The 27670-nt window shown below is 41.6% G+C and overlaps 1 protein-coding gene across 2 annotated transcripts in view; it reads right to left on the bottom strand.

Annotated features, from left to right (window-relative positions):
* The window catches only part of POLR3B (RNA polymerase III subunit B), a 114527-nt gene that overhangs the window by 3076 nt on the left and 83781 nt on the right, over positions 1–27670 (bottom strand). For both annotated transcript variants that reach the window (XM_036866519.1, XM_036866520.1), the window contains exons 24-27: positions 12055–12158; positions 10962–11128; positions 5599–5712; positions 2674–2847 (exon numbers count right to left, since the gene is read on the bottom strand). In XM_036866519.1, coding sequence (XP_036722414.1) covers positions 2674–2847; positions 5599–5712; positions 10962–11128; positions 12055–12158 — 559 coding nt within the window. The remainder of the gene's footprint in view (positions 1–2673; positions 2848–5598; positions 5713–10961; positions 11129–12054; positions 12159–27670) is intronic.

The following is a 27670-nucleotide window of genomic DNA, read 5'->3' as shown; positions in this document are numbered from 1 at the left end:
AAAATTTTTACCCTATTTCTGAAAGATTTCCAAAGAAAGAAACTTGACCCAAACAACAATAAAATAAACTGATTTTTTAGGGAAAAGCAACAAAAGAAGGAGGCTGTGGCTTCACATGAGGAATGACTGTCCAGTAAAATATCCTCTACGAGCTAATTATCTTAATAGGGATTTTCTTCTCTCAGCAGTTTTCCTCTCTTTTGTGACTTATGCCCTCCGTGTCTTCTGCAGAACAACAGTCTTGCTGTAAACATCCCCATAGCAATGCCTTACTAATGTGCAAATCACTGACAAAAGGCCAGTTTCAAGGTTCTGAACTGCTCTAATTACTCAGCCTCCATTGTGCTGTTCATTAAAGACCGACTTCCTCTAACAAATGCCCGTGCTCCCTCCCACACAACCCATCACACACGATCAGGTAACGACAGCATCATTATGCTCCTCTGCCAGAGAGCAGCACGAGCAGGCTGCTAGACTACCAGACTGGCTGAGGATTTTTTTCTGTTGGCAACAAGGGTATAAGTAGGCGCTCAAAATCAGACATACGGTATATCCAGGTCTGTTTAATTACAGTAAAGACCCTTAAACAGTGTAACCTGATTTAGTCCTCTTTCAAAGGATTTCAAATACAATACACATTGAACCCATGAGCTTCAAAATCAGGCACTGCCATCAGATGATCTCTAAACGAGACAGACACGAAGCAGGGAAGGAGAAATGAATTTAACAGAATAACGTCGGGATCAATTACAGTTTATGTTAGTTTCCCTGAGTATTCAGAGGAAGAGAGGGGAAGGTTTTCAAAGAGCATGAAGGAAGCTGGTCTACTGCTTCCTCTCTTTTTCTCTCTCTCTTTCTCCCTTTCTCTCTCTCTTTCTTCTTCCATTAGGGGGCATGGGAGGGAAAGTGAGGAGAATGGAGAAGAAAAGGAAATTCTTTTTGAAGTTTCATGATCCCTATTCTTAATAAAATGACTCCTCTGCACCATCTTTTCAAAATAAATTACTTAAAAATCCTTGTGCCAAGTTTGAAGACCTAAGACCTAGGTTCCAGGCACCTTCCTATTATACTTTTCTGTTGCTGTTGTTACACAACCAGGACAATAAAATGCAAACTCAATATGCATTTCAAAAGGCAAAAAGACATCTCAGAATTGAAACATCTGCTCCATGTCACTGATACAAGAAACACCCAGGCTTATGCTTAGAATAATGTCACCTCATCCCTGCCACCTTATGAAAGGAACGAACTGCAAATAGCCACCTCTTGCGTTAGTTTTTAAAATGAAACTATTTCTTCACAGACAAGAAGAAACAGACAACGATTTCTTCTCATTAACTCTTCTACACCAAAAAAATCATAAAATAATTGGCTAAAGGGTTTTGTCATTTAACTAGCAAGGTGTATACTGTGTTCTAAGAAGCTCACTCATTCTGACTCTTGATTTGCTTTCATTCGCCAAGAAACTGGCAGTGTAAGATGGCAAAAAGTTGGGGCTCTCTCTGGAAGGAGGCTTTGATGGGGGGCTCGATGGGAAAAAGGTGGCCCCTGTATTCCTAGACTCTGGCAATGAACACTCATCTGGGCCTAACCCTGTCCTTCTGAGGATGCCCCACCCCCACCCAGGGAAAAGGGGCTCTGGGAGGGTGGGTGAGGGCTGATGAGGGAGTTGAGGCTATTTCCTGTCCCCGCAGCATCTGCCTTATATCCTTGTTAGACCTCATCTCTGATGGAAGAGTGAGTAGAGACTGGGGAACTACCAGCCCTCCTGCCTACAGGAGTACTTCGGAGCTCTGGATCATGACTAACCCTAAACAGAGCAGCTGCCCTTTGGTGGTAGAGTGGAACCATTACAAGGAGGAAAGGTGTTCTAACTATACAAACACCAACAAAAAAATATGTAGCAACATCTTTTAAGCTGGCCTTTGTGTACTGAGCTCTCCACAGAAATTAGAAACTTTATGGATTACATAATTTACCTATTGATAATCCTAAGCAATTATATTTTATTTAGCATCAACCAGGTCACAGGCTGGAGAAGCAGGGGTAAACAAGACAGACTGGAGTTAGAATAAGCTAGAAGATAAGCTCCCTGTGAGCAGCCATTCATCCGTCTTATTCCCCACTGCATTTCTGGGGCCTAGAACAGTGTCTGGACTTAGCAAATTCTTACTAAATGTTTGTTGAGTGAATGACTGAGACAGGCGTGGTCTCTGTCTTCATGGAGTTCACAGTCCAAGTGTAAAGCAGACAGAGTACAGAAAACGTCCTGGCTCTGTCACCAAGTTGCTATAACAGCTGGGGCAACATACCTGGCTCTTTGGGTTTGAGGTTAAACGAGGACATTCAACACAGTCTTCTATTAAAGGCTGCTAGTTAAAATATGCTGTAATTCTGAATCTGCTAGTATTTTTACAGATAAATAGTGTTATAAAAGGTACTCGAGATAATATTAAAAAGAAAATAAAGTCTCCTTGGGAGCTTAAACTCTAGTGGCTGTAGACAGCAGAACATTAGGCAGACAAACTAGTCATGTACATACAGAATCCCCAATTCCAGGAATGTGTGGATGGGGGAGGCTGCAGAATATGTGGGTATGATCCAGGGTCAAACTCTGAGCTGTGATTTAAGAGGCAAGGGATGTGGTATGAGAGACATGTGGTATCCACTTACCAGCCGGAGTACCCAAGAAGTCCGCACTGCCCACAGACATCAACCTCAAAGGCATCACTTGAAATCATCAGTCTCTCTAGTAAAAGCATACTTGCTCCATAACCGATTAAACAGTCACGTTCCATTTCTCCAAGACGCAAACCACCATCACGAGATCGACCTTCAGTAGGCTGCCTTCGAAACAAGTCAGACAAATGTGTTATTATTATACTAAACAAACAAAGAGGCAGCATCACATGCTAGCTAAGAGCACAAGGCTTCAGAGTGGGCTCACCGGGATTCAAACTGCTTTTAGACAGTGCCCCAAAGCAGGCTGCTCAGCCTCTCAGCCTCATTTGTAAAATGCATGTTAGACAACCTATCCCAAAGCGGCTTAAAGGAGAAGAGATGTAACACTAGTGGTTGCTATTATTATTATTAGATAGAAATAATAATTACATAATCTTCTGTGATATAATAATAAATTAATATATAATCATATAAAACAGCAGCAGTGCTAGCATTACTATTACCATCACTATCATCATTATTAGCACAGTATAGTCCTCAAATCAGGGTAGAATGTCTTCTGAGTACTTTCAAAGATATCTCAGTTCTCTGTTATTTAAAGGCAGAAAAATTAAGCAGAACGCACTATGGAAGAAACGTGGGTCCCCAATTGTTATTGCCAGGGCTCCAGGGAAGAGCTTTACTATTAAGCAATAAATTAAACATGGAAAGAAGCAAAAGAGAGTTTTATAAAATTTGGAATAGATCAGGAATCATCTGGAAGGATGGAGTACCTGAGCCAGATGGGAGGTTCCCCAGAGACTGGGAAAGTTCTGTGTGTCCCATTCAGGTCGTTCTTTCTTCTATGAGAACTGGGAAGCTATTAGCCCCCTGAATGGACTCCCTGTGGTTTATGTACCTGCTGGGCTTGACAATATTTTAAAAGGTTAGGAATCCAAGACCCAGAGATGTAGGTAAAATTGGGGGATTCTGAAACAACTCAGGCAAACCCACCTAGATCCCACCTAGGTACTGATGACAAAAATTATTAAAAAAAAAAAAAAAAAAGTAAAGAAAAGAAAGAGAAAAAGAAAAAAGAAAAAAGTGAGCTCCCTGGCTGGTTGATTTTGGAGTGACAGCCCTTAGAGGTAGTCTGAGCAGGGGTGGACTATAAACCTCTTGTCTGCTTTATTCCATAGCATTTTTAATCTTTGTTGTTGCCTCCAGTTTCCCAAAGAGTTCAGAAGGTAAACACAGTGTACACCAGCACATGCTGAAATGTTACCTTCTGTTGTTGAAAGTTACAATGGGAAGTCAAATTGTAGATTATTTGTTGAAAGAAAATCTACCTATGAAAAACTTACAAATAGGTCTAAATAAACACATTATAGTAGCCACTTCATAACTGAGCACGATATCTATATTTTTATCTAGGGTGGGAGTCGGGGGCATCCCTACACCTGTGGTCACTGGACAAGTGAAGGGGGTCTGATCACATGTGGGCAGAACTCAAAACTTGGATTTTAACCAACTGAGATTACAGACTACAAACACACTGCAGGCAGATTTATATGGAATACACAAAAGTAATTCTAAAGCAGCAACGTTTTTTACACAACAAGGCAAAAAATAGGAAACGTATTTTGAAATATGTTACTCTGAAATAGTTTTTTTTTGTTTTTGTTGTTTTGTTGCTTTTTTTGGCCGTGCCGCACGGCTTGTGGGATCTTAGTTCCCAGACTAGGGATCGAACCCAGGCCCTAGGCAGTGGAAGCGTGCAGTCCTAACCACCGGAGAATTCCCTGAAATAGTTTTTGGATGTTGCAATTGAAATGGAAGTTCTGGAGGGGACAGCATTCAGGGGAGAGTTGCAGTGCCAGGTCAGAGTGGGCAGGGAACTGGATATTTGTTGAGCCTCTCCCATGAATCGGCACTGTATACATTCTATTTTAAAACATCTGACGTTCACCAGCACGCTGCAAAGTGGGAATTACTGTCTCCACTTCATATACGAGAAAAACTGAAGCTGAGAGGGGCTAAGTGATGTGTCCAAGGCTGGTGGAAGTGGTATAAGGTGGAGATGAGATCACATCCATGTCTGTCTGTCTCCCCGGGCCCGCCCTCTCTGGCAACCTCGGCACTACTGCCAGACTGAGCCGGGTAACTCTCTGTGGTGAGAACTGGCCTGTGCATTGCAGGATGTTCAGCAGCATCCCTGGTCTCCACCCACTGGATGCCAGTAGCTTCCTCGCCACCCGCCAGTTGTGACATCCCCAAATGTCTTCAGACATTGTCAAATGTCCCCTGGGAGGCACAATCGTCCCTGGGTGAGAACCACTGCCCTAGACCCTGCTTCTCCAACTGGAAGATGCAGTACTAAGAACATGTGAAACCTAATATTTAAAATTCCCTTTCCCAACAACTGTACCCATTCATCAACACACAGACATCGTGCTTGGAATTGAGGACACACTGGTGAAAGGGCACATGTGGACCTTAACCTCCCAGAGCTTATTCTAATAAGCATGCAAGTACAGGTGCCTTATGCTCCAGTAACAGTTTTAAAAAATGACAGTTGTGGCCTCGCTACCAAATAACGTATGTATGTGTTTTCTGTGTACACATGGGAGCATGCAGGTGTATCGATATGTGTGCATGTAAAGTGTACCTACATTCCTATATTTGAACCTTTTAAAATAGGACCATATTTAAACTTGTGCATAGTAAATGACTCTGTTAGGAGACGACTGGCAAGACCTACGGTGGGCTTGCTCTTGCGCCTATGAATTGATTTTTAATTGGTTGCTATTTTTTCATTTTAATCAGACGTATGTGATTTCTGTTGATGCCTAACACCCCAAATTTTGACATCTGCCTATTGCTATATCCGAGAAATGCAAGGTAGACTTAACCGCATTATAAATGCTCTTCTCTTACCTGGTAAGGACAGCTCGTGGTCCCCGGGCCCGGGCATGCATCTTATCGAGCACCATGTGTTTCAGTTTCTGATAGTACACGGGGCCAAAATAGATGTATGCTTCCAAGGGTTCACTGCAAGAAAGGTCAGAGTTTTAGGTTAAGAAACTAAGTTTGGGCTAACAAGAGACAGCCTTTTCTAGGACTCATCACTGGCAGGCCCTTATTTGTTTACGAACAACTTTACGACTGAATGAATGGAAGAGAGTGATTTTCAGTCTGCAGTGAACAAATATGCTAGAGCTGAAAATATAAAAGTACCATGGATGCAATAAAAGATGCATTGTTCAAATAAGAAATAAAAATTTATGAACATTGGGGTGCATGTATCTTTTCGAATTAGTGTTTTTGTTTTTTTTGGATTTATACCCAGGAGTGGAATTGCTGGGTCATATGGTAGTTCTATTTTTAGTTTTTCGAGAAACCTCCGTACTGTTTTCCACAGTGGCTGCACCAATTTACATTCCCACCAACAGTGTATGAGGGTTCCCTTTTCTCTACATCCTCGCCAACATTTGTTATTTGTGTTCTTTTTGATGACAGCCATTCTGACAGGTGTGAGGTGATTCTCACTGTGGTTTTCATTTGCATTTCCCTGATGATTAGTGATGTTGAGCATCTTTTCATGTGCCTGGTGGCCATCTGCATGTGCTCTTTGGAGAAATGTCTATTCAGTTCTTCTGCCCATTTTTAAATTGGGTTTTTGGTTTTTTTTGATGTTGAGTTGTATGAGTTGTTTTTATGTTTTGGATATTAACCCCTTATCGGTCATATCATTTGCAAATATCTTCTCCCATTCAGTAGGTTGTCTTTTCGTTTTGCTGATGGTTTCTTTTGCTGTGCAAAAGCTTTTCAGTTTAATTAGGTCCCATTTGTTTATTTTTGCTTTTGTTTGCTTTAGAAGACGAATTCAAAAAAATATTGCTGCAATTTATGTCAAAGAGTGTTTTGCCTATGTTTCCTCTAGAAGTTTTATAGTATCCAGTCTTACATTTAAGTCTTTGATCCATTGAGTTTATTTTTGTACGTGTTAAAGAATGTTCTAATTTCATTCTTTTTTATGTAGCTATCCAGTTTCCCCAGCACCACTTACTGAACAGACTTTTTCTCCACTGTATATTCTTGCCTCCTCTGTCATAGATTAATTAACCATAAGTTTGTAGATTTATTTCTGGGCTTTCTATCCTGTTCCATTGATCTGTGTGTCTGATTTTGTGCCAGTACCATAATGTTTTGATTATGGTAGCTTTGTAGTATAGGCTGAAGTCAGGGAGCATGATTCCTCCAGCTCTGTTCTTCTTTCTCAAGATTTTTTTGGCTATTTGGGGTCTTCTGTGTTTCCATACAAATTTTAAAATTATTTACAATTGCCAAGGTATGGAAGCAATCTAAGTGTCCATCAACAGATGAATGGATATGTGGTGTATGTGTGTGTGTGTGTGTGTGTGTGTGTGTGTGTGTGTATATATATATATACACACACACACACATATATACATATATACACACATACACACACACATGCACACACACACACACACAATGGAATACCACTCAGCCATAAAAGAGAATGAAATTTTGCCATCTGAAGCAACATGGATGGACTTGGAGGGCCTTATGCTAAGTGAAATAAGTCAGACAAAGACAAACACTGCATGATATCACTTAATGTGGAATCTAAAAAATACAACAAATTAGTGAATAAAACAAAAAAGAAGGAGACTCACAGATATAGAGAACAAACTAGTGGTTGCCAGTGGGGAAAGGGAAGGGGGAGAGGCAATATAGGGGTAGGAAAAAAGGGTTATTATGGGATTATATGAAATCATGTGTGAAACTTTTGAAAACCGTAAAGCACCATCGAATTTAAAGAATCATTCATTCAATTAAAAAAATAGTGTAAAAAAATTTAAACAGGCTGTGAAACAGTGTGAACAAGACAGTCCCTCCTTCACTGCTGCCACCCTCATCAGGCCATCATCCTTTCTTGCCTGGACTACTGCAGACAATCCTCCAGTTGGCCTCCCTGCTTCCACTCTTATCCCTCAACAATCTATTCTTCACACAACAAGCCAGAGTGATTCCTTTTAAATCATAAATCATACCAGGTCATTTTTCTGCTCTAAATTCCCAGTGGTTTCCCATTACATTCAGACTCTGCATTACCCAAATACGGTGTCACGGCCACAAGGTCTAACACAACCTGGTTCCTGTCCACCTGACTCATTTGCTATTCGCCTTCCTCACCGCTCATTCTACTCCAGCAGCACTGGCCTCTTCACTATTCCTCAAATGTAGCAAGCCCGTCTGCCCCGGGGCCTTTGCGCTTACTGTCACCTCTGCCTGAAACATTCTTCCACCAGGTATTCACACGGCCCTGCCAAACCCTTCACCTCCTCGGAGAGGTGCGCCCAATCACATTCTCTAGAGGCGCCTTCCTCCCACCCCAGCATCACAGTGCCAATGCAGTCTCAACTCTCACCTTGGTTTTATGTTCTTCAGAGCACTTGTCACCGTTTGCTATGAAAGTACACCTTTGTTATTTCTCTAATTATCGCCTGTTTTCCCCAGAAGAAGTAAACGCCGCAGAATAAGCACTTCATCTCCTTGTCACTGTGGCCCCTGCACTAATGACCCTGCCTGGCACACAACCGATACTCAGTAAACGTCTGTCACAGAGCTGACTTATGAGCCTTTAGAAAATCTGTAGTAAGAGTTTAAAAAGAGAGTGAATATTTAAGTGCTTTGACAGTGGAAAGCTTTATTTTTTTTTAATATAAATTTATTTATTTTTATTTATTTATCTTTGGGTGCGTTGGGTCTTCGTTGCTGCGCGCAGGCTTTCCCTAGTTGTGGTGAGCGGGGGCTTCTCGTTGCGGTGGCTTCTCTTGTTGCGGAGCACGGGCTCAAGGTGCACGGGCTTCAGTAGTTGTGGTGCGTGGGCTCAGTAGTTGTGGCTTGCAGGCTCTAGAGCGCAGGCTCAGTAGTTGTGGTGCACGGGCTTAGCTGCTCCGAGGCATGTGGGATCTTCCCAGACCAGGGGTTGAACCCGTGTCCCCTGCATTGGCAGGCAGATTCTTAACCACTGCGCCTCCAGGGAAGTCCCTGCATGACCTCTTTATCTCAGTTTTCTTAGTTGTACAACAAGGGGGTCAGACTAAGGTTCTTTCCAGCTTTAATAATAAATGATTCTAATTCCTCCACTGTATGGCTGCTCATAGTAGAATTTCTAGAACTTTGTCACCTAATGCCATTCTATCATTAACTGAATAAAGCCATATCCAATTCTTCCTCCTAGCTATGCTCGAAAATGTGACAAGGGATGAAAGCTGGTGGGTGAATATGTTTGTAAGCCCTTTATGGAACTTTCAACTAACAAGCTAAAGTAGTATTTCTCAAACTTTGCAACTGAGATGAATGGCAAAGAAATGAAAACACTTATTGGCTGGGGGCACTGGGGAAGGTGGTGCAGACAGAGCCTACAGCTGTCCATAGGAAGCAGAGCACAACCCATCCAAATCTTCCAGTAAAATTATGTTCAGAAGGTCCACCGAATTGATTCACTGGTTTTGCATACTTTCTGGTCAACTACTGCATTATTTCTGGATGACAAGCAAAGACTAACATGATCAGTTTAGCAGTGATAACTGTTTTTTTGAAATGGACCTTAGTTACTTCACTGAATCATTTTTGAAATGGACCATCACTCTTCTCCTGTAATGCGATTTCCTATAACATCTCAACTATGATACACCTAAAGAAATCCACATTATTACAGTCTAGATAGGTCATTTGAGAAAGCAGGCAATATTTTTAACAGATACAGATTTTGGCCATTTTCCTCATATCTGGATCGTCTATCTGCAGCACTAACATCAAGCTCTGTGTTCTCACACATGCCTCCACGCTGAGTTTCACTTGTGCTCAAGCAGTTTGAAACCTCAGAAGAACGGTATAAATGCCATGTCCCAGAGTTTTATCTGGCATAAACTATGTAAGTGGGTCTTAATTTAAGCAACTGAGTTGATCCTTTAAAACCATGTGTGAGTCAAGTTTGAAAACCTGATCATTCAGGGTAACCTCAGGGACATCTGTTTCTCCAGGGAACCAGGAAGACCCAGCGCTCTGCTGTGTCTCCCTTCAGGCTGCTTTCCAGCCTCCCCTCAGGCTGCAGCCACTGCCTCTTCCACTTCCCTGAACTTCCCAAGCTCTGCCCCTTGTAAGGTGCTCAACACGCTTCTCCCCTGCATGAAACACTCTCCAAATGTCTCTTCTCATCCTTCCTATCTCCACTGAAATAGCCACCTCCTCACAGGGGTCTTCTAACTTATTCTTTGGTTTCATTTTGGTGAGAGCTATTTGTACTTGTACTGGTTTGTTTTCATTCCTTTATTCAACAAACATTTATGGAGCGCCTGCTGTATGTCAGGCCCTGTGCTAGACACTGGAAATAAAAAGGTAAACAAAACAGACAAGCCCTGCTCTCATGGAGGTTACATTCCCATTGGAGAGACAGATAATGATATTATATGGTATTATTACATTACTTGATAATGATGAATGCTACAGAGAAAAATACAGCAGGAAATGGGCAACACTGAGTTGTGGTTTTAAAGTAAGTAGTCGGGGTAGGCCCTGCTGAGAAGTTACCTTTTGTCTTATTTTTTAATGTCTAGTAACAAATCTCAGTGGTCAGCCCCATAGGTCAGGGACCACGTCTATTTTGTTCACTGTTACATACTTAGTACCTAGCACATGTTAGGTATTTAACACGCCATTGGTGAATGAACGCGCAAATGTTAGGCCTCAGGCTACCTGTCAGAGCACTAAGTATCTGATATTCATCATAGTAGTGCAGAGAATGGCCAACAGTTAAGAGATTTTGTATTATAGACAATTGATGTGTTCTTTAAAAGCTGTGTAGAAATCCTATTTTGGTAAGTAAGATCTTTTCTACTTTTTAAATGGGAGCCTTATCGGCAAAAGAGCACTCCTTAGTTTATTAGTTTTCTAAATTTGGACTTTCTTTTCTCCCCTCCCCCAGTTTCACTGAGATATAATTGACAAATAACATCATGTAAGGTGTACAACGTGTTGATGTGATACACACATACCGCAAAATCACTACCACCATAGCTTAGCTGCGACGTCCACCATAAATCTGGATTTTCTTGTATCAGATTTCTTAAAGGAGTAAAGCCGTATATCTTACGGGCTCTTATGCCTTATCATATTTTTACTTTTATCCTTTTACTTTAATAAAATCATACTTTTACTTTAATAAATTCGTAGTTTTCCTTTAAGGCGTCTAGACACATACTCACCCTGTGATGCCAGATGTAACATAGTCTTTCCCCAAGTAGTTATAACCGTGGCGAACGAGGTCCTCACACACATCCTTCACTTTACTGCCTCCAAACGCAGTGCCGTAGTGGAATCTGCCATCTAACACGCCGGCCTTGCCCGCCAACAGCTCGATTAACTTTCCCACCTGTGGGATGTGAACAAATTAAGAGAGCACCTTCTTGTGGTTTAGGAATTCTGTCTGTTTATTTAGCTCTGGCCTATTTCTTCCAAAAGATTATAAGACTACTACTATTAATAAGAGTGATAAATCAGTAGTAGCAAATATTTATCCTCTCTTACTGTGACCTAAGTTTACGCCGATGGGATAGGTACTATTACCTCCCTCAGTTTACATCTGAGGAAACAGAGGGGTTAAGCAACTTTGAAGTCCCACAGCTGGTAAGTGTCGGAGCCAGGATGACAGAATGGTAACCACAGAAAGGGAGATACATTGATACATGGGGTTCTTCTGTTGAGGGGTGAGTTCATCACTCAGAAGACTGCTCTCGAAGGGAAGCCCAGACCTCTTCACACTCCCTCTGTAGAGGAGATTAGCCCACATTGTCAGGGTCTAGGAACCTGTTTATTTGGCAAGAGGTAAAAGGGCCCTTTCTGAAAATCAGTTTCAGGGCTCCATCTCCTCCGCTCACTACAAACCAACTGCCTGCCTTTTTCCTTAAAGGCAGCGCCTCTGAAGACCGTACTAACTGGGCTTCCCTGGTGGCGCAGTGGCTGGGAGTCCTCCTGCCAATGCAGGGGACACGGGTTTGAGTCCTGGTCCCGGAGGATCCCACATGCCGCGGAGCAACTAAGCCCGTGCGCTGCGGCTGCTGAGCCTGTGCTCTAGAGCCCTGGAGCCACAACTACTGAGCCCGTGTGCCACGACTGCTGAAGCCCGTGCGCCTAGAGCCCGTGCTCCGCAACAAGAGAGGCCACCGCAATGAGAAGTCCGCATGCCGCAACAAAGACCCAATGCAGCTAAAAATAAATTAATAAATAAATTTATTTTTTTAAAAAAAGATAACATTCCTTCTTAAAACAGAAAAACCAAAAAAATAAACCCGTACTGACCGTCATTCGAGATGGGAAGCCATGGGGGTTCATTATGATGTCCGGACAGATGCCAGAATCACAAAATGGCATGTCTTCCTGAGGGACGATCAAGCCACAAACACCTGGGGGAGAGAAGATTTCATGCCACGTAAAGCCGAGCGGCAGAAAGGAAGAACACAGTACTTAACTGGGATCTCCCCGCTGCCATCTCTATTTCCACTGCTCTCAAACCTTCTCCGTGGTCTCCATCAAGAGTAATAAAAGCAACTTCCAACAATCCTGCTACACGAACAGTTCAAAAACGACTGTCCTTGCAGAAAGGCACTGCAGCCTGCGTGTCGGCCTTCTGGCACGACACACAACGTGCCATCAGGCCGTCTGCCCGGCCTCTCTTGCCCCAGACAGGGGAGAGCAGTGGCTTCCCCACGCCCCAGCCCCATCATCGTTCCTGACGCTGCAAGTCAGCGGCAATCTCGCTCCTTGTCAGCCAGTCTGTGATCTGCTACCTACCGTACCCACAGTACAGGAATGCGAGTTCTCTGACCACCAGAACTGACTGGGCAAGGGATGTGTTTAGACTGTGGTTTTAAAACCTGGGACAAGGAGTCCTTGTGAGTGGCTGATGTGCTGACAGGGCTACCTACTGGCTGCCGAGCCCTGGCTGGTGGGCTGGCTTCTGCCAGGGCTTCCCTGGCCGAGCCTAAGCTGCCCTAGGGAACTGTAATTCCTATAGCTTACGGCACGTTAGAAAAGTGACCTCTGATTGAAGTTGTAAAGTTGAACAAGAAAATTAAATGCCAAATTACTCTTGGAGGAAAAGGCTGGAATTAGAAATGAAATTCTAAGAATGAAAACAAAACAAAACCCCACCAACTCCCTGCACTCTATTGATGGTCTCTTAAATTAGTCGTACTTTATTACTCCCCAAATATTATTCTAACCTGTAAGGGATCTTATTGCTTAAATAGTTTTAAATTCCTCTGATTTCTTTCTTGGTAGAACGACTATACAGGTACAATTTAGATTGTTCACCACAAGCTACCTAATTCAGAATTAGAAAACTAGTGTACAATGGCACTGGACCAAGAAAAAAATGCTTTTATATTTCTTAACATGAAATTTCTTTTCCTTTGTATACAAAGTTATCAACCATCTGCACCTATTGAAAAGAAACCGTTCTCAAAGAAATGTTTCTTTCCTCAGTTTGATTTCTACATGATTACTCAAACTATTTTAAAATAAAATTTTTGTGCATGTTATAATCACCAAGACCTGAAGTCTAAAGAAAAAGAGTGCCATCTGCCTATTTAACATCGGTTATCAATGTTCAGATTTCCAGTGGCTACAAACAATATGGTAATTCGGTTCACGAAGTTGAATTCTAGAGCATGCCTTTTTGGTTGAAATTGTATTGTTTATTATAGAGAACATATGCTTTCCTACATTAAGCCCAGAAACATTCAGTTCACTTTATTTCAAATTCAGCTACAATGTGTTAGAATTTAAATCAAGCAGAGTCTGTGACCCTCCTTTCTTCCCTCCAAAAATCCATCTTGTCCACACTGAAATTATCTGACAAAACACTAGGGCTACTGGGAAATCTACTCTGAAAGAGATCAAACTGTAAATCTAGGTGCAACCGACAACAACATTGTTTAGCAGTGAACAAAATGTTAAAAACAGCAATGCCTAAAGAGGCCAGTCCCTGGGACGTGCTTGGGTGAGAATGTCACTTTGGCTGGTGAGGAGGTGGAAGGTTCAGCTACATCCCTTAAAAACAAAACTGAAGAAAAGCCTCGGCACCCCTTCAGCAGCAGTTCACAGGGGGATGCTGGCGTCTGCTCAAGAGGAAGCTGCCTGTTCACCCCCGACAAGAGAAGGTGGGAGTGAGGTGCAGGAGGTACAGAAACCCACTGCGGAAGCAGGACACACTCATATTGGGGGAGGGTAAGGCGTGGCATGATTTGCATTTTGTATTCTCAGTCTTAGTTGACAAGTTTAATCAAGCAAATTTAACTTCACTTTGTTATTAAATTGAAAGCAATGCTCCCTCCCCTGAAATCTGAATCTCCCAATAACTCTGCTTGAAATCTGACTAATATTTGGTATAGAGATTCCTTTCTTGGGAAGTTATTTTCTTATCAGCCCTTTTCTGACATTGCAGTTTAAAAATACATTGGTTATATAAGTCACTTACAGATTTTTTCATTCCATTATAGGAATGGCTTTGGCCACATCTGAATCAAGGGCACCTGTAAGCCAAAAATTAAATCTTAGCTAACTTAAAATTACTTTAGGCTCTGAAAACCCTTTTATATGCCAAGATGGTTCCCATAGCAGACAGGCCTGTGTTGTTTGTTTTGTGTGAAAGTGAATGATAAAAGATCCATGAAATCGACACAGAAAGCCAGAACAGCAGAAAGAACTGAGGGCTCTCCATCATTGCGGCTTCTACCCTCTGCTGACTTGCGGAACAATGGAAGCTACACATCCAACTGCAGATCTAACACAGCTGTGCATTTCATTAGATGAAGAGCACTAGTGACACAAGTAAATAATTAACTTATTCTGGTCCGCTGACTGTGCTTATGAGACCAGTCATAGCTGACAGATTTTAATACAAGTTAACACAAAGAAACCATAATGAGCTTAGAAGTTAAAACAAAATATTTAGACAGAATTTGATGATCTCGAATCTCAAATTAGACAAATGATTTTTTAAAGTTTGTATTTTACTGAATTCATTTGGTGGGGGGAAGAGAGTTCTCAATCTTAGAACCAGCCTTCTCTTTCTTTTTTTTAAAGGTATTTCTGTTTCAGAAATATTCAAATCCTTAATTAAAGTAGGAAGGTTTTTTTCTTATTTTTCAAATGAAAAATTAAAACTCTGGTTTCTCCAGGGACAGAGGCATAAAAATCTCTTCCAATATTTAGAACTCTTAAAAGTTACAGTTACTTTCCTTTAACACTGGTTTAAAAATGTAAATGATATGCAGTACGCTTCAGTGTGTTAACACTCCCCTGGATCCCTGAAAAGGGGATGGACTACAAATAAACCATATCTAATGGAAGCTGTTGTGAAACAATTACTGATTCATACCTTAAATGCTTACACAGCATTTCAGATTTTAAAATAAAATTTCATCCCCCGGCTCACGCTGGTGTCTCGACTCCATTGTTTATAGCACAACCTCCTGGCAGTGAATTGCAAATACACCAGTTTAACAGGCCCCGGGAACACTTAATGCCCTCATAGGGGCCAAATGGGAATTAGACCACAGATTACACTACTGAACTTTTAACAAATGAAAACAGACAACAAGGAAAAACTGTAACACAGAAAGTTAGAGCAGAAAGGTTCTACGGATACCCAGTCAATAAAATATTACTCCATTACCGTCAATCTTAATTTCAAGTTGTAAAGGTAAAGAATTTAGGGAGTCTCAGGAAGCCACAAATCTCACCGCCAAGCCACACAGGAAAGGCAAATCTGGGGACCCACTGCCACGGTTCTCTGTGTCACGGCCCCTACACTGGAGGCTCTTACACCAATTTGTTATTTCTATTTCTGTGGCCTTGCAGAACACGTAAATCATTTTAAGAATATCCAGCAAAAGTCCAGTTAATCTGACAAATCACTCTTAGAAAATATTTCTAATTGTAAACAGCAACTCACTTGTTCAAAAGTCATTTGTGGACTTTTTTTTTTTTAACTAGTCTTAGTGTAATGGATCCATCTCAACCCAAATAGAAAAAAAAAAAAAAAAAAAAAGGTAAGAACGTGAGAAAAAAGATAAGGAAGAAAACTAAAGCGTTATATTACCATATAAAGACAGGAAAGCAAGTAACAACTGGCAAAAGACAACTGTAACAACATCTTTAATCTGAGAGCTGTTTTTGGTGTGACTTTAACGTGTTGAGAACCAGCTAGCAAAGGGTTTTCTCTTTTGCTGATAGCCAGGTCTCCCCTTAAGATCACATTCTACTTCACTTTTTAATTTAAAAACTTTTTATTTAGCAAGTCTACCTTCTATGTAACCACTTTTGGATTAAACTTATCACTCTCAGGTTGATATATATTTTCACTCTTCCTTTTCTGAGTGAGAAGAGAGAGAATCATTTCCCTTGATGCCGTCAGTTAATAAGCTGCATGGCAAATGCTGTGACGGAGGCGGGGGATACGAAGAGGTTCAGGGACCTGAGTCCACTCGAGAGGTGTCCCACGCCGAGGAGCCTAACTGAATACTGACCATGAAAACACCTGGATAGTTCAGCTCACCACGTTCTAATGCTCTAAGAGATGCAGAGCAAATCAGGTAGTATGTCCTGCTGAAATAACACTAATCAGAGTCTAAACTGCCTACTTTTACTTTCTGCAAGTACCAGTTAGACAAGACTTTTCTGCACAGTTTAACACTCTGTCACTAACCAAAGGTGAAATGATGCTCCGATGCTTCTCTATCAGTCCTAGTGCAAGAAGAGGGTTGGTGTTTGGTGAAGGAGTGATCACTGTATCAATGCCCGGTATTAATGAGGTTCATAAATGGGGGCCGGGGGGATGCGATCTGTAACGGGCTCACCACTCCTTGGACGCTCAGACCTGTTGTAGGGTGGGACATCCTGGAATCGGGTGACCTTAATTTGTCTCTGTGCTGTTCAACTGATATTGTTACCTTGGGGATAAAGCACCACTTTCTGGTGAGCCTTAGCTGTTTGGTCTTTGGAATGGGAATAATTAGCACCTATCTCATGAGGCAATTGTGTTAGAAGAACAGATGAGCTAATGTCTGAGAGGTACTTTAAGGTCCTCAGAGAAAGGCGGCATCTAAATACAAGGAATTATTATTATATAAGAAACCTAATTACTCTCAGCAGGAAGCAAACTAGCAACGCAAAGGAGACCAACTTAATGAATGGAAGGGGCAGATGCAGTTGCACTAACTGTGGCTGAAGAGACCGAAAAGCAGCTCACTCCGCTGGGCTGTTCAGATCATTTCACACGATCAGGACGGTGTCTCCTAATAACTTCAGAACCTCACAGGACCTGGGCTGCAGATTTCCAGGGCAGAGTAGCTTGCTGCTGATGAATATGGTGGTAAACGGGGGCCGAAGAAGCAGGAGGAATGCTTTCAAGTTTGACTGTTCGTGTTAAATAAGATATGTTTCTACTTTGAACAAACGCATCTCGATAAGCCTTTACATATTCAGAAATGTAAATCTCTAAATCAAAACGCGAAGGCTAACACAGGTGGTTACTCCTTTCTTCCTTTCCCCCTTTCCAGTTATTGAATTAACCTTCTTTTATTCTCACACCACCACCTTAAATAATCCCAAGGGGGAGGGGAGGAGACAAAAACTGTTGAATCATATTAGCTTTGTTCTGTTGTTGAATCGCTTCCAGATCTATCACATCACTTGCCATATCCCGGTTGACATAATTTTAATTCGGCTCTTCCTTACATGTTAACAGATAAATAATGCATAAGAAAACTTGATTAGCTTTCTTATTAAAACATCACTCTAAATGAGAGGAGGCGCTAGAAGACAATACAGTTTTTACACGGCTTTCCCATGAGCAGTTGAATGGTTTGATGTGATAAATTTGCATAGTCTGAAGCACACAAAGGGCTGATTAATTGAAACCCTTACAATGCTTCTGGAAGCAGCTATTGTAAAACAATAACCATAGGAACTTTACAAAATACACATGGCTGAATGTGTCAAGAGCTTAATAAAATGTGTTGAGGCTACACTATTTGGAAACAGAATTGGAGATTTTTATTCTGGGCCATAAAACACTAAACACCCTAATTTCAAAGCTTTACTTGGATATTTACTGAAAGGTCAGAGGGTTACAGGCTAGCTACCGAAGACCAAAATTTGTTCTTAAAAAACTAAATTAAAAAAAATCTTCTCGAGGTGTCTATGTGGACAAAATAATCTTGATTTCAAACGTTAAAGTAAGAGTTGCCAGAACTTCTTTTTGGAACGAAACTCTGAAGGATTGTCTGGCATCATATACCTTATCTTGGGGCTCACACTGTTAGCTCCATCGGCCCCCTTCTCCCCTCCCACTTGGAGTCTTTCATTCAAGCAGGATCAAGCAAAGTAGGGAGCCAAAGATATCCAGACTTTGAAGCTTCAGACTAGCAGAGAGGATTTTAGACAGTCTCAAGTGCTACATGAGTACAAGGTGTTATTATTATTACTTTAAATCAGAGTCTTTTCATCTCTCAATTTTAGAGAACATAATATAGAGAATGGAAATAACAAGTGAAGGTCTGGAAAAGGCATAGTTTTTGCCCAGCCTTGTTTAACAAACAAACTTCCCTCTTGGCTTTTCTGCCACACACAAATTAATATTTTCTTACTTCCCACAGCCTCCTCATACCTACTGTATAAAGATTCTTTAATGTGTTGGAAAGTCAGGGTAGACTTTTTTTTCTTCTAATAAACATTCAGTTAATATCTTAATAAATTAATTTAACAGGTTGCTGAATAACTTTTATTAATGCAAAATGGAGGCAAGTGACCTTATAATGAAACTTTTGTTGAACAAGAGAGGGCCAAAGACGAATCTTCCAAACAATGTTATCCATAAATGCATAATCCTTATGAACCAATACTGTGAAAAAACTGCATTTGGTAAGACTATATTTCTATTTTAAAACAAAGTTTGACTTCACTCCACTTAAACTAGCTGTCTGAGGATTTAGGGGGCGATACTGAGGAGTGTATACCATTATCTCAGATTTGCAGTTATTAAAAAGCTTCTGTTTGCCAGGACAAACACTCTTGCTCAAATACAGTTTTTCCTCTCCTTTGGAATACTGCTTGGTATTGCTGCCGATTCTGTGATCCACAGGACCTTTGTTGGAGGTGCTAATCCTTTTTCACATGAGAGACTGAGAAATGTTCTTTCAGAGAAGTGATATATTGCCTTTTTTCCCCCTACATCAAAGGAGTCCACTTTTTCCTCCCTCATTGTGAATGGCAGCAAAAGTAAGAGGAAATCTGGAAATATAATAATTTGGTTTCCTGAGCAATGAAATGAAATTTAACTTGGGGAATTCCTTAGGCTGACAGATAATTTTTGTTAAAGGATTAAAAAATAAAACAAACAAACAAAAAACCCAACTGAGCAGGAAATCTGCTCACCCTTCTAATAAATGCACTAACCATCATAGAAAGCAAGGCTCAAGATAAAAGTGTTTGCCTTTGATGAGTTCCCTTCATATAGAACCTATGCCAAAGTTCAAGAGGCTTACATAACTTATTTTGATTTTAATAAGAATTCTAGTTCCAAACATGACTCCAATCAGCATTCTATGTGAATGTGTCTTCCTATCTTTAACTCTATCTATAAAGCTGATCAAGGAAGAATGTGAAGAGAAAACATGAAGAACATTCCAGACCCATCTCTGCTCTCTTTTCCCCTGTGGAGCATCATTATGCATCTATTATGTAAGTCATGGCTTCACTCTGAAGTACCTGGAAGTCTAGAACACTTGGGAAAGGAGATCAAGACTTTGGGGTTCTAATATTTTCCCACCACCACCTGAATTTTTTTTTTTTTTTTAAATTTATTTATTTATTTATTTAGTTAGTTAGTTTTGGCTGTGTTGGGTCTTCATTTCTGTGTGAGGGCTTTCTCTAGTTGTGGCAAGCAGGGGCCTCTCTTCATCGCAGTGCGCGGGCCTCTCACTATCATGGCCTCTCTTGTTGCGGAGCACAGGCTCCAGACGTGCAGGCTCAGTAGTTGTGGCTCACGGGTCTAGCTGCTCCGCGGCATGTGGGATCTTCCCAGACCAGGGCTCGAACCCGTGTCCCCTGCATTGGCAGGTAGATTCTCAACCACTGCGCCACCAGGGAAGCCCCCACCACCTGAATTTAAAACAAAACTAAACTTTCCTTCCTTGGTAAACAAACACACAACAATTTCATAACTTTGGTGTACAGGTTATTACTAAATCATCTCACCTTTTCCAATATTTTGCATACTACTAAAGGATGAACTGTTCTCGAGATTCTTGACCAAAGGCCAGCTCCTTTGAGGGGGAGCTGATTCACTGCGCATTTACTGATGAGATGCGCAACGGACCTCACAAAGACCCAAAGGACGAATGTACTTCATTAAAATTCTTTGAATTTCTCATTGGAAAACTATGTTGGAATTCCCTTATCTAAAAAGTGTGCTGTGAATGAATATTATCTGCTTTTCAGGCTGGAGGAGTCTTCATGTTAATTGTGACACCCTCTTCCTTAGGGAATACTTTCTCCTTCCTCCATGCTTGGCTCTCTCTGCTTGGTCCTCCTCCATTACCCAGGTCACAGAAAGTGATGCTGTTTACTGGGTCTGTCACATTTTTAACAGCTACTGATCAAACACTTTCACTTCTCCAGTGGGGCTCCTCTGTCTGATCGATTACATTCAAGCTTTGCTTATCACACAGCACTGATGCTGATTCCCAACTACTTAGTACTGACTCTCCTGCCCCAGATCACCCACTTATTGCAGCCTCTTCAATCTTCTTGCTGAGCTTTTGTAACATAGAACACATAGCTACCACTGTTTAGCTTCCTCTTCACATTTGTTTCATTTAGCTACTAATTATCCTACCACCTTTGAAGTGAACAGGCTTGAGCAGGAGAGACACTCATGTCCCGTGAAACTAAATTTTCAAGTCTCCTTTAATTGTTAGAGAGGATATTTTAAGAGGCATTAGGTACAGAAATGCCATCTACATAGTATGCATATACAAAAAGAATTCCTAATAACAGCTTTGTCAAAGTAAACTTTTAACAAAAGACAAAAATCAGGCCATCTGCAGGGCCACATCGTTTTCTAAACACTGAGAATAACAAATTCAATGCTCTAAATGGAAGGGGCAAAAAGAGATGGGCATAAAGATGACCTACATCAGAACAATCTTTATATTTTCTCATAGAGAACACATGTGTGTCAGCTTGCAGGAGATGTTACCTATATATATATATATATATATATATATATATATATATATGTAATTTCCAAACAATTCTATATTTCAAGAGTAAAAACTAAGTTCAACTAACTACTGCGCTTACGCTGGTATGTATCTAGACCAAAACAGAAAGAAATCACTGTAGGCGTCACGGTGAGACACATGAAATTTTTATCAGCTCGTTTCATGACAACCACAATAGCATAACCGACATTGTGGGCTATTCTCCGTTTCATTCACAGTTTTACTTGCTGGCATCCAACTCTTTCAGGCCTCATCCAGCTCATCTTTGGGTCCCACGCTTAGGGCTGGGCTGCTGCAGGGCCCCATACAGACGCCGCCAGCTGTGCCTGCTGCATGTGAATATGCCAAATCAGCTCCCCGCCAGCACTGTCCAAGTCACTCCCCTCAAGTACCCCTCCTTTTCCGTCTCTAACTATCACATCTAGCCAGATGAATCAGGAGAATGGGAAAAGTGGAGAACTCAAAAATTCACTTCCTCTTATATATGCTCAAATTCTTGAGAGATTTGGGATTTTAACCAAAGCTACCAAGCCTGACCAGAGGACCAATTAAAGAAGGGAGTGGGGACAGTGTTTTACAATGAGGTGATTTTAGAAAGACAGGAATACCTGAAAACACAGCTCTGTGTTAGGAGTATATCTTAATATGAGGGTTTGGCAGACATTTCTAAAACAAGGTATGTGAGGATAGTGCTTCCTCTGGAGTGGTGGCAGAGGAGTGCTATGTGAAGCTGCTTATCCAGGAAGAAAGGGAATTTTGTGTCTCATTAAGGAAATATTAGAATTAATATTTAAATTACTAATATTAAATATAATATTAAGAAATATTAGAATTCTGTCCCAAGGAAAGGTTGTGTCTTTTCCAAGGGGAAATCTCAGGAAATATGGCGGCAACCTTGGGGGCAGAGTGGTAATGGGATATCAAAAGAGAAAAGAAACACCTCAACTGGAATTAACAGAATGGGCAATGCACTTGGAATCAAAAATCTGGATTTGAATCCTGACTCTGCCAGCACTAAGCTGTAGTAGGCAAGCAAGCTACTCACAACTCTGACTCTCAATCTCCTATTCTGTAGAGTAGAAATAACAATACCAACTAGAATTGTAAAGGTTAAAGGATGGAATATAGATGAAAATGCTTATAAACTATTAATACACAAAAGGTAAATACTATAAATGCAGGTGACTCCCAAATTTTATCTCTAGTCCTAACCTCTCCCTGGAGCTTCCGACTCTATATCCAAATGCCTACTCAACCTCTTCACTTGGAGTCTAATGGGCATCTCGAACCTGAGGGCCAAAATTTCAACCCCTGACCTTGCTTAACTCCAAAAAAACCATTCCTTCCCCAGTCCTCCCCTTCTTGGTAAATAGCCCTTCCAGCTGCTCAGGCCACAGAACTCACCCTCAGTTCCTGTCTTTTCCTTCCTCAACATCTCTGCCATCAGCAACTCCTGTTGGCTCTAATTCCAGAACATATCCAGAATCCGTCACTTCTCTCCAATTTTCCACTGCTACTGCCCTTGTCCAAGCCACCGTCCTCTCCTGCCTGGACCACTGCCACAGTCTCCCTGCTTCCCTCTCTGTTCCCCTCCAGTCTGCTCTCCATATGGAATCCAGGGTGATTTCTTAAAATAGTAATTAGATCTTGTCACTCCTTTGCTTACACTCACCACCCAACAGGCCTATTGGTTCCCAACATATTTAGTATGAAGTCCAAACTCCCTTCCTTTGGCCACAAGGCCCTGTAGTATGTGCCCCATCCTTTTTCTCTCACTATCTCAAACCATGTTCCTCCTCAGGCACATGCCTGGCCAGACTGGCCTTATGTCTATTCCCTGACTATGCCAGCTCACTGATACCTCGGGGCTGTTGAACTTCACTCTCCCAGACCCTTGCTTCTCTGGCTCCTTTTCGTCCTCCAGGTCTCAGCTCAAATGTCGCTTTGTGCAAGAGGCCATCCCTGACCATCAATCCACCCCCTCTCCCCGCAAACCAGTCACTCTTTCACATCAGCCTTCATCTGCAGCACTCATCACTATCTTAAATTACTGTGTTTGTGTTTTTATTTACTTCTTTTCCATCTGTTTCCTTCCCTAAGAAAACATAAACCCCAGGAAAGCAGAGACCCTGTCAGTATTTACCACTGTATTCCCAGTATCTAGGACAGTGCCTGGTACATAGTGAAAGCTCCAGAAATGGATCAATTAATTAATAATATAAGCACTTGAGATGATCCTCCATCTTTGTGATCGGTGCCCTCATTTCCAGGCTTAACACCAGTCACCGTGGCCTCCTTCCTCTCCTTGGCTCTCTTTATTCCTGTCGGTCAACACGCTGCACTGATCTGCTCTTTACTGTTGTTCCCCATTTTTTCTTTCACAGGAAAAAATATCTTCATCACAGCCTTCCAAGTCCAAACCCCACCCAGCCTGCCTTCCTTTCCTGCCCAGCCTGCGAGAGAAGACAGGGGACAGACCTAACAGCAGTTACCTTTACTGACTGCTGGCGGTGCTCCAGGCGCTGTGCTCCCTGCTTTCACACATCATTTTGTTTAATCCCAGTAACAACTCCTAGGAAACCATCTCCATTTCAAAGGGATAAAATTGCTCACTTAGCGCTCAGGATCTCTACCTCTTTGCTATACTTTTTCTCAACCTGAAGGCTTTCTTTGAATGCTGAACAGAGGTGGCCATGAAGAAAAGAGGAAATGTGTCCATTCAGTAAGCCCACAAGGCAGGGCAGGGCTAACGGGTATACATTACAGGAAAGCGCACTCAGGCTCAATATAACCATCGGAACGGTGCCACCACAGAACGGCTGCCTCAGAAAGCAGCAAGGGCCCCCCTCCACAGCTCATGTGCAAAGTGGAAAACCATCTGCCAAAAATAATCTAAAAGAAATTCTTATACTGGGGAAGATGGATTTGGACTAGACATCTAAAAGGTCTTTTTAAACTCTGAGATTTTGTCCCTATCTACAATAAGCTCTCAACTTCTCTCTCATGAATGGTCTTCACCATATAGTTTAATATTTAACTATATGTAATCCTTTGTATTCATCTTTTTGCCAACTCCTTAGGGGCATTAGCCAAGGGTTGAGTTTCCTTTCTGCCTCCTAGAGAGCCCAACATGGTTTTGAGCCCATGGCAGTGACTTAAATATGACCAAATAGATTTCTTTGGGCTGTCAAGGCAGATTCTCACTGAAGCCCAGGGCGCACATGTGGGTGAGCATGTGCATTTAGCTATTTTGGTTGGAAAAGCTTCAGTGGGCTTGTGTGGCCAGTTGGCCAGTTAGGACTGGGGAGCTATGAGTCTAGGGTGATGAAAGCCCTGGTACCAGTCCGGATAAAGATGAGACATTCCATTTCTGATATTTACTAGGAAGAATAAGTTATACTAATTTGGGGAGGGAAGATTTTGTCTTGTTATACCTATACATTTAAGATATTTAATTATTCCACAGACACATTGAGTGAATACCATATAATATGCAAAGTGCTGTGATGGGGGCTTAGGGGGGGTTAAATAAACTAGTAGGGCATGTTTCCTATCCTTGATAAACGTAAAATATACTTAAAGTTAGCAAACAAGGTATTCTGGTATTTAACAACAACATATACTAATATTTTAAAACCACTGCTATTTTTGAATCTTTACAATTTATATATAAATGAAAAGAACTTGAAAAAATAGGCTTCTGCTACTGTCATGCCTCTGACTTCAGATGGGTGACTTTCAAGGAAAGGATCAAAATGGTAGACCTTAGTTACAATAATAATCCAGGGAAAAGATAAGCTATTCTCAGATAATTAAGAGTTGACAAAATGTGGTTAATACTCTTCTGATAATTGTTAGCATTTATGTCATAATTCTGAGTGTGTGAACTATAAACATTTTTAACTTAGTTTTAAATCTTAGAAATGATTAGAACAACCAAAAAAAAAGAAAAATACACAAGGTACCTTGGAGGCAAGGCTCTGGTCAGCAGACAAAAGGTTGGTGCTCTAAAAACCCTCCTCACCTTTCATTAAAATAATTTTAACTTCAGTTCTATAAATTGCAGAGAAAAAAACCAAGCACACTAAGCATTCTTGTGTTGAACATTCTCGAATAATGGACATATGGATTTCCAGTAAACGGGGCAGATGAAACACATGTTTATCTCTACTCCTTCTCCAAACCTCACTAACAGGAGAGTTGACAAAATTAAGGTATAAACCTATAAGGAAAAAGAATGGACAAGAGAGAACTTTGAAAGCTGATGAATAGAGGAAAGAACAGTAAGTGACTTGAAAGAAGGAGAAAAATAAACCTAAGTACCTGCAGCAGAGGCACGAGGAAGTGAGCTGCCTCAGCCCTCACCGCCACTCCCGGGAAGGCTCACAAAGTGCTGTCAAAAGGGGGATGAGGTGTGGGGCTGAGAGCAGCAGGACCGACTCAAAGGCCCCCATCCATCAGCAATTCCAGTGGGCTCTGCGTTAAAAATGGGTCTGGACTGATCCCTTCTCACCGCTTCCCCCACCACCAGGCTTTTCCCACTCACCACCTGGGCTCTTAAAACAGCCTTTTAACTGGTATCACTGCTCGCCCACTCGCCCTATCATATTTCTCATCTGCTCAGGCCCCTCCAGGGCCGTCCCTCTCCCTCAGAGTAAAAGCCGAAGTTCACAGAGTGACCATCGAGGCCTCACCTCTGACTCCCTCTGCTCCGGCCACACTGGCCTCGTGGCCGGGCCTCGAGCACTCCAGGCTGGCTGCAGCCTCAGACCTTCCTTTTCCCTCCTCTGCTCTTCCACCTGAGAGGGTCTGCTCCCTTATCGCTCTCAGGGCTTTCCTCAAAGTCATCTTTTCAACGAGGTGCTGCTCCTCGATCACTTTACTTAAAACTTCAGCACTAACCACTCCTGCCCCTCATGCTTCCTATTCTGCTCCCCTATCTTTTTTTTTTTTTTTTCTTCTCAGCACTTATCATTATCTCTCTTGCCCACAAGAATGTAGGCCCCACAATGGCTGGGATTTTGTCTGTTTTGTTCACTGCTTATCACCAGGGCCTAGAATAGTACCAGACACTTAGGAGATACTTAATAAACATCTGTAGAAATATATGTCTGTATAAGAAATCATCAGAACCCGAGTTTCTATTCTCCACCCCATACAGCCAAGAAACTACCCTCCTACCCCAAAACTTACCCAAGAAACTGAACCACAATGACCCATGATCCACAGGTAGCAATTACAGCACAGGGTGGGGTGAGGGGCTGGCCTGATACAGAGGAATTAAGTGAAAGTCTGTGCACTGAACCACGGGCTGCAGCCCCCTGCCCCTATCTGGCTTCCAGAAGGTCAGCTGATAGCCTTAAGCACTGCACCCACCCTCATTCCCAGCTGCAACCTTCAGGCAGTAGCTAGAAAGATCCTACTATGTAGAAACTGAATGGTTCACTGCCTGATCACCCTACGATGACAGCCACCAGTCAACAAGTTCTGTCCCTGGGACACAGAGCTTCCAAGGTTCAAGGAGGCAGCAGACATTAAAGGAAAGCTTCCAACCACAACAACCAGACCCTAAAACACATAGGAGGGAAAAAACCTCTCTAGAAACGGAGACAAAATTAGAAACAGAAGAAAACCAAAAAGCAAAACAATCAAAAAAGTAAAGCTAAAAACTAAAAGAAAACTAAAAATATATACATATATACCTGTTGTGGTAAAAAGGAGGAGTACAAATTAAATTTAAAACTGTAATTAGAAATTAAAAATATAATAGGTAGGTTAAAAAAATCTGGAAAATAAAATTGATCAAATCGCCTAGAAAGAAAAATAAGAGAAAAGAATGGAGAGTGGGGGAAGAAAAGGTAAGAAAACTAGAGCATCATTCTGGAAGATCCAATATCTAACTAATAGGAAACGCAGAAAGGACATAGAGAAAATGATGAAGAAGAAATTACCAACAAGAAATATAAGAAAATGTCCAAGAATTGAAGGAACTCGAACTTCCAGAATAAGAGGGTGCCTGATTTCCAAGGGCAAGGAATGAAAAAAGGGTCTATGGAATTTCAGAATTCAAGACAAGAAGAAGATAGTAAAAGCTTCCAGAGAGCGGGGTGGGGTGAGGAAAGAGGGAAGGATGGAAGGAGGAAAACAGAGAGAAACAGAGCATACACACAACGATCAGGAAGAATGACATTACAATTCAGATAAGTAGCATGGAATCCAGATGATAATGTAGCAATGTGATCAAAATCCTTAGGGAGAAGAATTTTGAAATCTAGAATTCTATACTCAACCAAAGTATACATCAGGTATGATGACAGAACATGTTCAGACATACATGAGCTCAAAAAATTTACTTTCCATGCACACTTTCTCAGCAACATAACAGACGGACTATCCCACTATGGGGGTGGGGGTGGGCTGGAGAGAAAAGTGACATGGGAAGAGCCAAGAAACAGGGGCTCAAATGGGAATTTCATAAATGACTACCATTCAGCAGGCTTAGAGTGCGTTGTGGACTGTGTCCCCGAAAATTCATATGTTGGAGTCCTAACTCCTGGAGTACCTCAGAACGTGACCCTATTGGGAGACAGGGTCTTTAAAGAGGCAATCAGGTTAAAATGAGGTCA

This window comes from Balaenoptera musculus, chromosome 10 (genome assembly GCF_009873245.2).
Source record: "Balaenoptera musculus isolate JJ_BM4_2016_0621 chromosome 10, mBalMus1.pri.v3, whole genome shotgun sequence".
Classification (NCBI taxonomy): Eukaryota; Metazoa; Chordata; class Mammalia; order Artiodactyla; family Balaenopteridae; genus Balaenoptera; species Balaenoptera musculus.
The sequence above is the reverse complement of the archived record's forward strand: the minus strand, read 5'-3'. Positions and strand labels throughout refer to the sequence as shown.